Source organism: Sinohyriopsis cumingii, chromosome 4, assembly GCF_028554795.1.
Source record: "Sinohyriopsis cumingii isolate HCF-2022 chromosome 4, ASM2855479v2, whole genome shotgun sequence".
NCBI lineage: Eukaryota > Metazoa > Mollusca > Bivalvia > Unionida > Unionidae > Sinohyriopsis > Sinohyriopsis cumingii.
The window spans coordinates 84018415-84032011 of record NC_142964.1 but is presented as its reverse complement, the minus strand read 5'-3'; the positions used below and the strand labels follow the sequence as shown (position 1 = coordinate 84032011).

Sequence of the window (13597 nt, the reverse complement as noted above, 5' to 3'; positions counted from 1 at the left end):
TAGAGTGGGTGAAACTGAGGCCATTTGTTCTTCTAAGAGTTCATACAAGTCCATCAAGATGGAAAGGGCATTGTCAGGACTGTCCTTTTCAGTATCCCTCTCCCAAAAGGAATACATCAAATTGGGGTCTCTCTTGTCCTGATACCACTCACAGGGGTTGTGGGTGGGAGGGACTAACCCTACTAGCTGTCCTCCTGGGAAAATGGGATAACTGATGCCTTCAAGACTGAAAAGAAGCTATGTGTGACTCCTCTCCATCTTCTTTAACAAGGCCAGAGGCAACAGAGCAGGACCACTGCTCATCATGTCTGCCTTAACTCTTTAATTACTGATGCCAGATATATCCGCCACATAAATACGAGTTGCCTCGAGAGTGATTGATTCATCAGCTGCTTAGGAAATCCAGTACTGATCCTGGTGACTGGTACCTACGCAGGCAAACTTATGTGCAACGTTTATCCGCAAGAACTCCGTCATCATCGCTGTCAGCATCATCATCTTCGGACAATTCAATCTCAGAAACTTCTATGTCCAAATCTAAATCTCACAAAATATTCAACTGCTGAACATATCTTTCCTCAGCCTGCTCAATAATTTCAAGATCAAACCCGAGAAACTCCACATTTTTGCTCTCATCAAAAATCACTCTTCCATCCGCCATCATTTACGAATTTTCATGAACAGAACACGTGTAGTTAAACCGCTCTCAAACTTCAGCCTTTTGCTTCTGAACAATTCAAATTTCCACAAATGAAAGTAAAATCATTTCTGATTGGTTTAACAGTTGTTTAGTTCTTGGAATAAACCATTTCTAACCAATCAGAGACGTTGTATCTAACACACATTCATCACGCCTGGAGACGGGATCGGCCATTGAATGCAGTAAACAATTCACGACTACAGGCGGGATCGGCCAATGAATGCAGAAACCAGATCACGCCTACAGATGGGATCGGGGCCGAATGAGTTAATACATGTGTTTGAAGTTTACAGTGGTAACAATGGTGTCCGCTTACGAGAGTGATTTGGGTTCCGAATTTTGGAAGATGAATTTGACATAAAACACAACTGTTTCATTAGATACTACGAGGAAATACTTGGGAAACAGTAGAACATAGTGACTAGTTAAACATTTTTTTGTAATTACATGTATATGTTGGACCAATAACTTCCTATAAAAGACTGACATATAAATTTTAGGGTTTACAACCTGTTTTGTGTTGTATATTCATGGATTTTATATCAATATTATGGATGTTAGAAGGATACAGGAATCAGACATAAGGTAGTAATAGCATTTATTTATGCATGGTTTTAGTCTGTAAATCAGTTTATTATACAGAAAATAACTGAAACAATTAGCCCATATTCCTGCATCATCAGCTAAAAAGTTACCACTTGGCTGCATCAGCATTAGGCTCTGGTAGTCAGCCCACAAATCAGATACAGTAGGCTGCAGTAGTTACCCCAGTAGCTAGGTATAGCCAGGCCACAAATCAGATACAGTAGGCTGCAGTAGTTACCCCAGTAGCTAGGTATAGCCAGGCCACAAATCAGATACAATAGGCTGCAGTAGTTACCCCAGCAGCTAGGTATAGCCAGGCCACAAATCAGATACAGTAGGCTGCAGTAGTTACCCCAGTAGCTAGGTATAGCCAGCCCACAAATAAGATACAGTAGGCTGCAGTAGTTACCCCAGTAGCTAGGTATAGCCAGGCCACAAATCAGATACAGTAGGCTGCAGTAGTTATCCCAGCATCCAGGTATATCCAGGCACAGTAGTGAGCTATACACTGCCACCAGTAGTTAAAGAGTTAACCTGAAACCAATTAAGACAGGTATATTCATGATGAAATGGAGCAGAAAGAAGACCCATCTCCCAAAAAAGAAAGGTACCTACAATGGGAAGAGATGTTACTCTGATTATCACCATCCTTTGTCATGCAAGCACAATCCAACTCCCTTTCCACATAGGAATTAACTGGTAATGGAGTAATGTGGGAAAGTATGGACCCGATTCCTGTATCAACAACTGATAATTAAAACTGAATGTATAAAGGCTCTAAAGGGTATCAGACATGCATTGATGCTGATTTTTCATCAATGTTAATTCTTCAGTATTTTACAGTAAAACTCATTTCTTTTCTTGGTATCGCTTTTCATGGGTTGACTGTGTGTAAGGGGATAAACAGTCAACACAAAAAGGTGTGTGACTGGCCTAAAAGTCATTTAAAAATGACAAGGCAAATATCTGAGCTATTTATCGAACACATACTATCCACAAGTCCAAGGTAAACAGAGGAAGCTATACCACAGGATTGAAATGACTAAGAAGCCAGACTGGGATCAAGATCTTTTCAATTATGGGCCTCCAATACTAATTGGAAGAGAAAATATACATAATTTGCTTGGACTGGGACCAGGAGTGGTGGAAACAGAAAGCAATGCAATAGTAGCTGATAAAATTAAGAATTCCAATCCAGTTGTGGATGTGAATGAATCCCTCCCCCACATTTTCCAACATTTCTAAATTACACCAAGTGTTTATTTCAGCTGCTCTAAATAACACTTGTCGTTTTTTTTTTCTTTTTTCTTCTTTATAATAAGTATGTTAAGACACCTTTACATTAGCATTGCCAAACTGGCATTATTTTCCGTAAGGCTGCCATTGCCTCATATCTATGAGTGGTGTCTAGATGTGTAATGTGTGATGTCATGCCATCTGTTTTGATGTGCTGTGAAAAAATTGAGCCAAAGTCTAATTTTGTACATATTTAGCCAAAGCTTATATGGTATTCAGAATACTGCCTGGACAAAACATTTTCATTACAGTGTCTTGCATAAGCAGCTGTTTAGGGGAGTCGAAAGTAATATTTCTATGTACAAATATCAATAAACAGTACATACCTGCCAGTTTATTGTTCAACTGACTCTGTTCCTGAAATGCCAGGATTGTAGCATTTTGCAGGGAATCTACACTGTTGGTTTCTGAAGAAAAGTTACCAAACATCAGTGGAAAGATAAAATATTTCATTTCTTGTTATCTTAAACTACATTGCACATAACAAGATATACCAGTACACAAATTCATTTCTTCACAACTTGGACTTTTTTTAAAACTTTCTGTATAGGTGCTTATTTTAAATGTCTTATGAATTGTTTAAATTCTTTTCTGAAACATTTTAATACAAATCGGAGTCAAAATTATTTGTCAAAAATAATTGGTTTTAAGGCTTAATGGAATGATAATCCTTCTAATACAAAAAGGCTTAACAATACAAAGATGGATTTTAATATTTAATAACTTTTTAACAATATATTTCCACTGTTATAGTGACAAAAGGATCTAAATACCTGCTGCAAACCCAACCATCCCTACAATACATTTTAAATTTATGCACAATTTCAAAAATCTCACAAATAAAATCGAGTTAAGTATTGTCTGGAATCAGACACATAAATAAGGTTGTACAAAGCAGTGAATCGTAATTCTGTTTAAAGATATTCCAGGTTTAAATATCTTCATGTTAACTGTTATTCTGAATATTTATTGACAAAAAAACCCCCCAAAAAACAACAAAACCCAATGTAAATTCACATTTGAAAAAAGACTAATAGGACCTATATACAGATGACTTTGAGGTCAAAATAATGGTAGATTAAAAACAAACAAATGTAAATGCTAATATTCATTGAAATACATGTAATTACATATATTTCAAGATTCTTTTTCTCTTTATTTCTGAACAAAGAACTGACTTAAAAACTCATGAACTATTTTGAGAAAAATATTTAAGCAATTACATATGACAAGCATTTTCTATCAAAACATAATTGTCTGAAATGATACAAAAAAACTGTTACTAAATACTTCATCTCAGGATCAGAATTTGTGTGATGTCCCTTTACCCATTTTGAGTAAACTTTCAATGTAAAAAGGTCAGAAGAACAACATAATAAAGTTCTTGATTATTAGAAAGACAACTTTTTTAGTAACAGACAGCAGAAAGCATGTCAATGGTTTTGAGAAAAGAAATTCCCTGAAGCCGAAAATAACCGATAATTGAACACAGAGATTTTGATCATGTGAACCTACATATGAAATCTGAAAAGAAATATGCCCTCTAGAGTGTTCACAAGGTCAGCCAATCATATGCTAGATAGTCTCATTTATGTGTGGATCTTGCTCATAACTGAACTTTTCCAGGATCTCAATGATATGAGCTTACATATCAAGTCCAGTCAAAACTGGATCCAAGACATGGCCTCTACAGTGTACACAACATCAGCCAATCAGATGCAAGTTTACATTATTAATATGCATGAATGTCAATAATAATGAAACTCACAAGAGACCTTTATATATATATATATATATATATATATATATATATATATATATATATATATATATATATATATCAAGATCTGCTCAAAAATATGGTATGTAACGTTTTCTTGGTATCAACCAATCAGATACAAGATCACATCATTAATATGCATGGTCATCACTCAAAATAACACCCATTGTACAAGTTTATATAGTAAATCTGATCAAAGATAAAGCCTCTAAACACTACAAAACCATGTGCTGGCAGATGGATAGAAAAAGAATGACATGACACATAAAAGGACATATCATATCTTCTCTTGGTCTTTTGCGAGATAACTAGAGTCCCTTAGGGAACTGATTCTTTAAAACTCGATTAGGCACTTGATTGGACATAACATTTCTGGCAGAAGCAAACGCAAATGTCTAGCAAATCTGGATCTGCAGGATGGTTTATGTGGAAATTTCTTCCCACTGCTGTAACAGCATATTTTAAAAAACAATTGTTTCATGGTTTCTGTTGCTTTTAATATCATCATCCATATTTGATGGTACATCATCATCATTTCTTAGATACTGAAAAGCCTCTATGCCAGTATGCCGAAATTCTTGCAGACTTAACAAAAATTAAATTCAGTGACTTTTCCAAAATATTCCATGGCCATTTCATAAAACTCATGGACCATAATATCCTGAAAACATTCATCGATCATAATTGTGTCGTGTCTGAAACAAGTTTTCCTAACTGGTGCTCAGTACTCAATAAAGTCAGAAGTTATCGATTTAAAAAAAATTTATTGTCAGAAATTCCATAACTTTTCCAAAACTACAAGGTTTTGAGAAATCCCATGGCTTTTCAAGGCCCTAGAAATTAAAATTTTAAATTCCGAAACTTTTCCAGGATTCCAGGACCCACAGTTTGCAGTTTTTTTTATACATAATAGTTGTATTTGATAGGCGATCAGCATCACTTGTTCAAAGACCTTCATGCTTTCTGTTAAATCTGGTCAATTCTCTCGAAATGTTTTTGAGAAGTTGCTTTTATGTTTTTCTATTTGGAATAGTTAATATATTTTGATTTCAGATCAGCACTGTAGAAAACTGAAATTCATCTATGCCAGGATACTTTCTGGTAAATTTGGTCATATTCTGTTCAATGGTTTTTTTAGAAGTCAACTAAAGGCTTTTCTAGTTTATGAAATAGTAGGAAGAAAAACAAAGGACTGTACCAGTAATAAGCAGACCTGTACTTAAAGCCAGGTGAGCTAATAATGAAAAAATTCACATTCTGGATCAAAATCTTCATCCAGGTAGTTTCTCTATAAGTAATATACGCCACCAATGTATAAAATGGTACTTCTACAATCAATAAAAGTTGCCTGAGAAAGGGCTCCACTTGTGTGCACCTATAAGAGTTTTGAGCTCCATGGGTCATTTCTAGAATAGAAAACTGCATAGATAATACTTACCTTAACCATGGCAAACACAGTTTGCAATCAAAACGAGTCTCAAACTCATGAGTATGCTGATTTCGAATCCTCAGAACATCTAAACTGTTAAGAATGGTGATTTTAAAATGTTAAGCTTCATGCCTATAAGATCTGTACATTCCTAACAACTGACCAGACCAGAACCCCAATGTACAACTTGTCAGAGCTCTCTATATAATCTTAAAAGAACAAATCACTTTCCTATAGAAAATGTGTCAGAGTTCTAAATTCTTGTTAAGACAGACAAAATATTACTCCAGTTATAACGCCAGTGCATGACAAAATTAAAATGATCAGACCAAAAGAGATAATTTTAGCTCTTTAGACATCTATATCACTTACCTGTTAGAAGAATATTGTCAAATTGTTCACCAAATCTAAAGAACTGATCTCCTTCTCTTGATTCTGATGGTCTCCCAAAAAATTGAAACCTGGAAGTGGTCAAACCAAGAGCATTAGAAAGAGATGCCTGGAAATCCTCATGGTCAGAATAATCACTGGGAAAAACATTTACATCTGTAGTCTCATCTCCTTTCTTTCCTTCATCAATCAAATTCTGAATCTCTTCTAGTACACTATTGTAAGTATTATCTCTTTGTTCAATAGTTGGACATAATGCAGGTTGGTCTGATGAAGTTTCCAAAACATCTTCGTTTAGTAAAGTGTTTGTATTTGAGTCAATATCTTCATGTTCCATCTCTGCAATGTCTGTTCCTGGAAAATTCTTTCCAGGATCATGCTCATCTCTGTCCAAGGTCATAGGTTTATTCTGATCCTCAGAACTTACAATCTTTCTCCCATCATTTGATTCTAAATCTTTTGAATGGACATCTTCATCTATGTAAACTGACTTTACTAAACCATCTTCAGGGAAGGAATTTCCTCCACTATCATGGTTTAATGGTGTGGAAACATTTCTACTATCCTTACAATTTATGTGACAATGTCCTGATATTTCTGCATTTTCTGTGTTCTGGTTTACCGAACCAACACTTTGACAAACGCTGATACTGCATACAGTGTCATTTTCTAGTCCCAAATCCCTGTTTGCAGCAGGTTTCTTTTGATTGTCTTTCTGATGAAGATCTTGGATGGGTAAACTAATTTCCTTTAAAGGAACAATTTTTCTTTTCTGTTGACCTGAATTATGTCTGACGCATTTTTTGACTGTTGTTGAGTTTTCTTTCTGTGGCTTGAATGGAAATTCAACTTTCAGTAACTTTGTATCATTTCCCATCAAACGTCTAACTATAATAGGGCTTAGTCTTTCTAATGCAACATATGGTCTATTTAGCACGGCTTGTCTAATTTGTTCATTAACTAATTCTCTATCTGCACTTGAGGTCTTTTTTTTGGACGAATATTCAGCCATTCTATGGTCTTTTGAAGTGGGAGAGCTTTTATCTGCTTTTTCAATGGGACTCTTATTTGAATGTTTGGACATACTGTTCATTTGAACAGATTTACTATCAAAAATTGATTTCTCATTTGTGACACTTGAATCTGCGCCCTTTAAAGATTGTAATCTTCCAACAGTTCTGACCACTTTGGACGATGTCTTTTGTTTCATCACATTTGGGAAATTATGCCTATCCTCTGACACAGTGGGCTTTGTAGCTGCAGAAGATTTTAGTTTAGTGGAATCCTGTAACTGACAGATTTCCTTATCCTTTCCAGATGATTCTGCCTCATGAGAAGCAGGACAGAACTCATTCAATTTTTGCAGTGTCTTTGAATATAATGCCAATAATTTCTTGGCAGTGGATTTCTCTGTGTGCTCCTGGGATCCTGCTGCCACGGGGGATGCTGATTCATGCAGGCTATGAACAAGTGACTGAAAACTATCATACTCTACCAAAACTGGGTTTTTACCAAGTTTGGGTAAAGACACATCAATGCTGTTAAAAATGTTCATCTCATTTGATGGATAATTTATCATGGGACAATTTCCTTCTTTTAGATAGCTGTAGATGTTCATTTGTGGGAAAGACCTTGCAAGGTCCTCAAATGGAATGTATCTCTTCTTATTCTTAATATTATAGATATATCGCATGCTAACGCCATTCACTTCCATTGTGCCACCTACATGGACATCACTTTTGTCCTGCTCTTTTCTATTCTGGTCCCGCTTTTTCGATGGTCTTGTCTTCTTTGGACTTTTTCTTCTGTTAAGTACCAAATGCCTGGCTTTTCCATCTATATAGGGAAGGGTACAATCACTGTCCACAGAATCTATACTGGAAACAGTTTCAGAATCAGATGATGTGATCACAACAGGATCATCAGAAATGATGGCTCCTGGTGCAGGTACACCTTTTGGAGCTGCAGGTGATGATGAATTATTAGAACCATCTTCAATTGGCCTTTCTTGCTTGGCATTCTGAGAATGAGAATCTATACTAACAGTGCCATCTTTCACATTTTTGGAAAGTGAGTTCATAGTTATTTTGTTAAAATCAAAAAGATAAAGTCTTTCAGCATTAATTTGCTCTATGATACTGATATATTTATCTGGATTTGATTGACCTGGCTTCAAAAGTTTGGTCAACTCAAGGTATTGTATTGTATATGGCTTGAACTTCTTTGGTAGGTCAATGACTGGAATTTTCAAATGATATTCTTTGGCTTTAAATACCCGGAAATAATTCCTTTGTTTGAAGCTCTCAAAACACTTGTTTAAAAGTTCTTTCATTATGAAAAACTTTCCTGACTCTATCTCAACTTGAAGCAGATTCTTATTATGAAAGGTAACAATCTTAAAACAACTTTTCATTTCACTGGCACTTGTGTCTGTAAATGCTACATGTGACAGAATGGTAAACTCATTAACCTCTCCCTCTATATTCCCCTCCACATTTGCTTCATTATCTTCTGCTGTCTTCTCCTTTGGTGACCCTCTTTCACACTGCTTTTCAGCAGATTGAGGTTGTTTGTGTTCCTTTGCTACATCTTCTAAATCACCGTCATCTTCTGATATTTCAAGGACCTCCTGTACGTTTCCAGTGTGAAATTTCCTAATATCTGTGTTAGTCTTGTTTCCTTTTTCCACAGGCAGCTCTAATACAGCCCTCCTTCCACTGACGCATTCATTACTGCTATTACTGTCATCTTCAGCTTTGTCACAAGATTGCTTTGATTTTTTAACCATACTGGTAACAAATTTATCACTGAGTTTTCTTTTTCTTGTAATTTCCTTACCTTCTGTGGTATTCTTTGCCTTGTGGGTTTCCTTAGGGCTATTATGCTCAATGTGTGCCAAAGAAAAAGTGTTCAGAATACATATTCCTAATCCTGAGGAACTGACACTATTCTCATTATCTATTTGGCTAGCTGGTGGTGACAAAGATTTTGTAACAGGTGCAACATTTCCATCAGCTGATGTGTTGGATGCACATTCTGAGTTAATGACATGTCTGTCTGAGACAATGTTTCCTTCTTTGTTTTCAGCTGATACACTGGGTGGAGAATCAGACTCATTTGTTCTGTTTTTTGGAGATTCACTTTCTGCAATCTGACCTATAAGCAATGAATTAGCAGTGGTGGTGTCTCCTGTTGCATATCCACTCCGCATTTCAGTTGATGTCTCTCTTCTTCCACTGTGCTTATTCGCCACCAGGAGTTCAGACTGATTTATCAAATTATCAATCTCTTTAATTTTTTTGGCAAGTGCTTCTTTACTGAAGTCTTCAGGATTCATTGTTTGCACAATCATATCTCCTGTTGCATTTGATAAATTAACAGTTCTGACTTTGCCCAAAGGATGGATACTATTATAATTGGGACTAACAGAAAATGAATTACTTTCCTTTGGAGAGTTTAAACCTGGACATGGCACAAAAGATTCCTTGTTCTTAATTAATTTTGGTTCTTGTCCAGAAAAACCTGCAGTTTTTGAAGAGGCTGACACAGAATTGACTTCCTGGACTTGAACATTATTCAAAGTCGTCAATACATGGCTGCTGCCTTGAAAAACTGTAGCATCAGAACTTGCTACTAGTTGTGTATTTTGCATCATGCGGGCATCTGTAAGTAGAGAGAGAGTTATAGTGGAATCTGAGGTTGCTGGTGGCTTCAGTTTCATTGTCACAGTCTCCGTAAGTGATGGTACTGAGGACATGGAAGTTGACAATTTGCCTTTGACTTGAGGTGATAATGGTGAAATACTTATAAAGCTGGCTGATGAGGTCACATTGGTTGTTGAGGTACTAGTGCATATTGGCACCTGAGCAGAAAGTGAATTTGTTATACAAGGTGAAATGATCTCTATTTCTGTACAAGATTCTGTGGTTGATGATTTAAGTGATTCAGTATCTTTGGTATATGTTTGTGTTGGAAGACAAGTGTTTGTGTTCTCTTGTTCCATTCCTGGGATTTGATACCATCTCCCCAGTAATCTACTGGAAGTTCCATCCTGCTCAGAATCATCCTGCTGACTACGTGAATGTAAAGCTGCCGCAGCTGCAGGATTCCAGTTGGGAGGTACAATAAACGGAACTTCATTTGGAATTTGTAGTGGATGACGCATTAAGGGTTGTTTTGTTGTAGAAATGGAGGCTCTACTGATAGCTTTATTTGATTCTTGAGTGTTCATATTACAAATACTCCCTGATCTCAATGAATCTATAAAAGCATTTGGTATTGCTGCCTGTGTGTCTAACCCTAGTAAACATCTTAAGAAGCTATTTCCTTGTTGATCCATTTCTCCCACTGGCATCATCTGACTTATTCCCATGTTTTGAGTCCTTGTTATATTTTGAGAAAGAGACTGCTGATGGGAAGTTGAAGAATTTAATTGGCTTGTGTTATTATGGTACATGTTTGCTGCTTTTTTGGAAAATTCCCCACCTGTATTGCACTGACTGCCAACTGTCCTCATCAATGTCCCATCCTGGATCCTAATGGACTGAAACTGTGCTGACCTTTGAGAATTTGTCTGATAACTCAGCCCCAATGTGTGCAATGGTTCAGATGATGTAGTACTCTGGAAAAAGGCAGGTTGCACTGGTAGTGTGCAAGACTGGACATTGGCCATAGAACTTGACTGACTTGATCCTACACCTGGGATGCAAATTGTACCATAGTTTGGAAAAGCAGAATGCAATGTAGCCCTCAAACTGGAAGATCCATCTGTCCCTATTCAATGAGAAAATGAAAATAATTTAATTTAAAAAAACTTTAAGTTCTCATCTTTTAAAAGATGTAAAATATTTAATTGTTACAGCAATGCTGACAAAACCAAAATAACATGATCATCCATCTAGAAAGTTAGCAATAACAAGATTTTCATGATGGTCACCCTAGTGACCATTTTGGAGATCTGATTGGTACTAATTTCATTGTGGACCAATCAGACCTTTAAAAAAAAGGTCCTCTAATGAAAATCTTATACTGATCCGACTTTCCATTCAGGAATAATGACAAGTTTTTTAAGATGATTGCCATGGTGACCATAATGGCTGTCAGACTGATACTGTTTTCTTTTTAGGCTCAAGCTGATATCATATGAAATCTTTCAGTAAAACCCAATGTTGATATGACCATCCATTCACAAGAAGCATCTTTGACAGCCATAATGAATATCTAGTAGCATTTAGGATCAACTAGACATCCTAACAATCTGGTGAAAACCTCATGTTGTTATGACGACAGATTCAGGAGGGATCCCAATAGCAAATATTTAATAATACCATTTTCACTAAAACTCAACGCGGTATAATAATAAATCATTGGTGAAAACTCGATGTCTACACGAATTTCTATTCAGGAGTAGCTATAGTAAAATTTTAATGATGACTGCCATGCTGGCTACACTGGACATCAGATCAGCGTCATTTTCATTTAGAACCAATTAGGCATAACAATTAGTCTTCTGCTGAAATTTGAGGGGCTCTGGGCATTGGGTTATCAGATTTTTTTGAGCAGTAGTGGGAACAAGATTTTTAAGATGGCCACCATGGATTAGCATAATTTTAATTTAGAACCAACTAGATACTATAAGATGTCTTTGGGTGAAAGCTATTGATACAACCTCTTTAGGAGAAGCAGTGCAAAGATTTTCAAGATGGCTGCTGTGGTGGCCATATCTGACATCAGATCAGAACCATTTTCATATAGGACCAACGTCACAAGAAGTTTTAAGTAAAAATTCCATATTGATGCATCAACCATTCAAGAAAAGTAGAGACAGCAAGATTTTCTAGCTGGCACTTATGGCAGCCATATCTGAATCCAAGCGACACCATTTTCATTTCGGACTAAGAAGACCTTGGGATGAATATCCCTCCATGTAGTTTTTAAGTAGTATCAATATTAAACTTGTGCTAATATATGACAGGCAATGGACAATGAAAAATAAGCCATCCTATAAGCTCTTAAAATTTAGCAGGCTGAATCAAATTAAATTTTATTAGGGATGTGATACATCAAGTGGTGGATTTTCCTTTCAAATGGCATACATAATACTTGGCAAAAATTAGTATATGCTTGCTTTTTTCCAATAGAGAACACAAAAAAACCCACAATGCAAATTAGCCCTTAAAAAAATCTAGAATAATTCTGATAATGGCTGGAAAATCTAATTAAGTCCTCAGCACTTGTCAACAAATAAAAATTTCATGAGTTCAAAAAGCTAAAATAAAACTCAAAAGCTTTTGATATTACAATAATGACCTGGAATACTACAAAAAATTGTATCAACAACATATTAATACAAATATGCATACCAAGTTTTATTTGTCTATCTCAGGTAGTTTTGCTTAAATATACTGAAAAATTTTGCTTAAATGTGCTTGCAAGGTTTATGTAATAAAAATAAATGTCAAAGAAAGTTGAAACATGTTTAGAACTAAGGTCACAGTCACCAGAACCTAACCAAGTTTTGTTTTCCATACAATGTATCTAAATGCCAAATTTGATTTGGTTTGGCTCAAGAGTTTCTTAGCTTTATTACCAACAAGAAAGTATGAGATGATGAATGGATAGGCAGCATGTAACTAATAATGTTGTAGCAATGGTGGTGGGGAATGAGGACATGTACCTAGGGCTGTCACATTTACAAAAATTTTAAACATTTACACAACCGAGAGTACAATAAACAATCTCATTTAAATGCTGCTATGCTAATACAAATTTACCAAAAAATTATACTTTGTACACATCAGCTGTTTCGAGAAGTTAATATAAGTCATATTATTTAATGAAGAATACATGTATATGAACTCTGACCAAAATGTTGTTAGAGAAAGATAGCGAGAGAGGAAACACAAAAAACAGTAAGTTATCTACAAATGTACAATCAGGAACAGACTTATAGCTGACAACTTAGTTGTGACAATTTAGGCAATAAAGGTGATGCTCAATTTAAGTTAGGTAATAAAGGTGATGCTCAATTTAAGCCACATACACATTCCTGATTTTATGGCGTAACTCAAAAATATCTGCTCTCTCGATGAACAATGAACTGTGCATGCATGCATGAATGTGATCTGTACACGAATCATAGCACATGTCACCAGCAATGGCATAAAAATTAGCACAGTGGAAAAAAACAATGTTCTTTCTTCATAATAAATGGCATTAAAATGAAAGCCTGTGCATCAAATTGGCATATAGCTGGCATGATCTGTAAATCCCTAGATTTCCTTTTTTTGTTGTCAATTATTTTAACAAGGAGTTTTAACTAGCTTTAGCTGCAAAATTCTTTCTACATTCAGCTCAATGTTTTTCCAACTGATGAATCCAATCACGAATGTCCCTTGTGATCTACATACTGGAAGAC

At 35.8% G+C, this 13597-nt stretch overlaps 1 protein-coding gene across 2 annotated transcripts in view; it reads right to left on the bottom strand.

The window, feature by feature from the left end:
- LOC149801569 (uncharacterized) overlaps window positions 1–13597 on the bottom strand; it is an 82967-nt gene that overhangs the window by 30878 nt on the left and 38492 nt on the right. For both annotated transcript variants that reach the window (XR_016420683.1, XM_089955795.1), the window contains exons 3-4: window positions 6163–10953; window positions 2908–2988 (exon numbers count right to left, since the gene is read on the bottom strand). Coding sequence is in view for 1 of the 2 variants with exons in the window: in XM_089955795.1 (XP_089811921.1) it covers window positions 2908–2988; window positions 6163–10953 (4872 nt within the window). In the remaining variant the exon portion in view is untranslated. The remainder of the gene's footprint in view (window positions 1–2907; window positions 2989–6162; window positions 10954–13597) is intronic.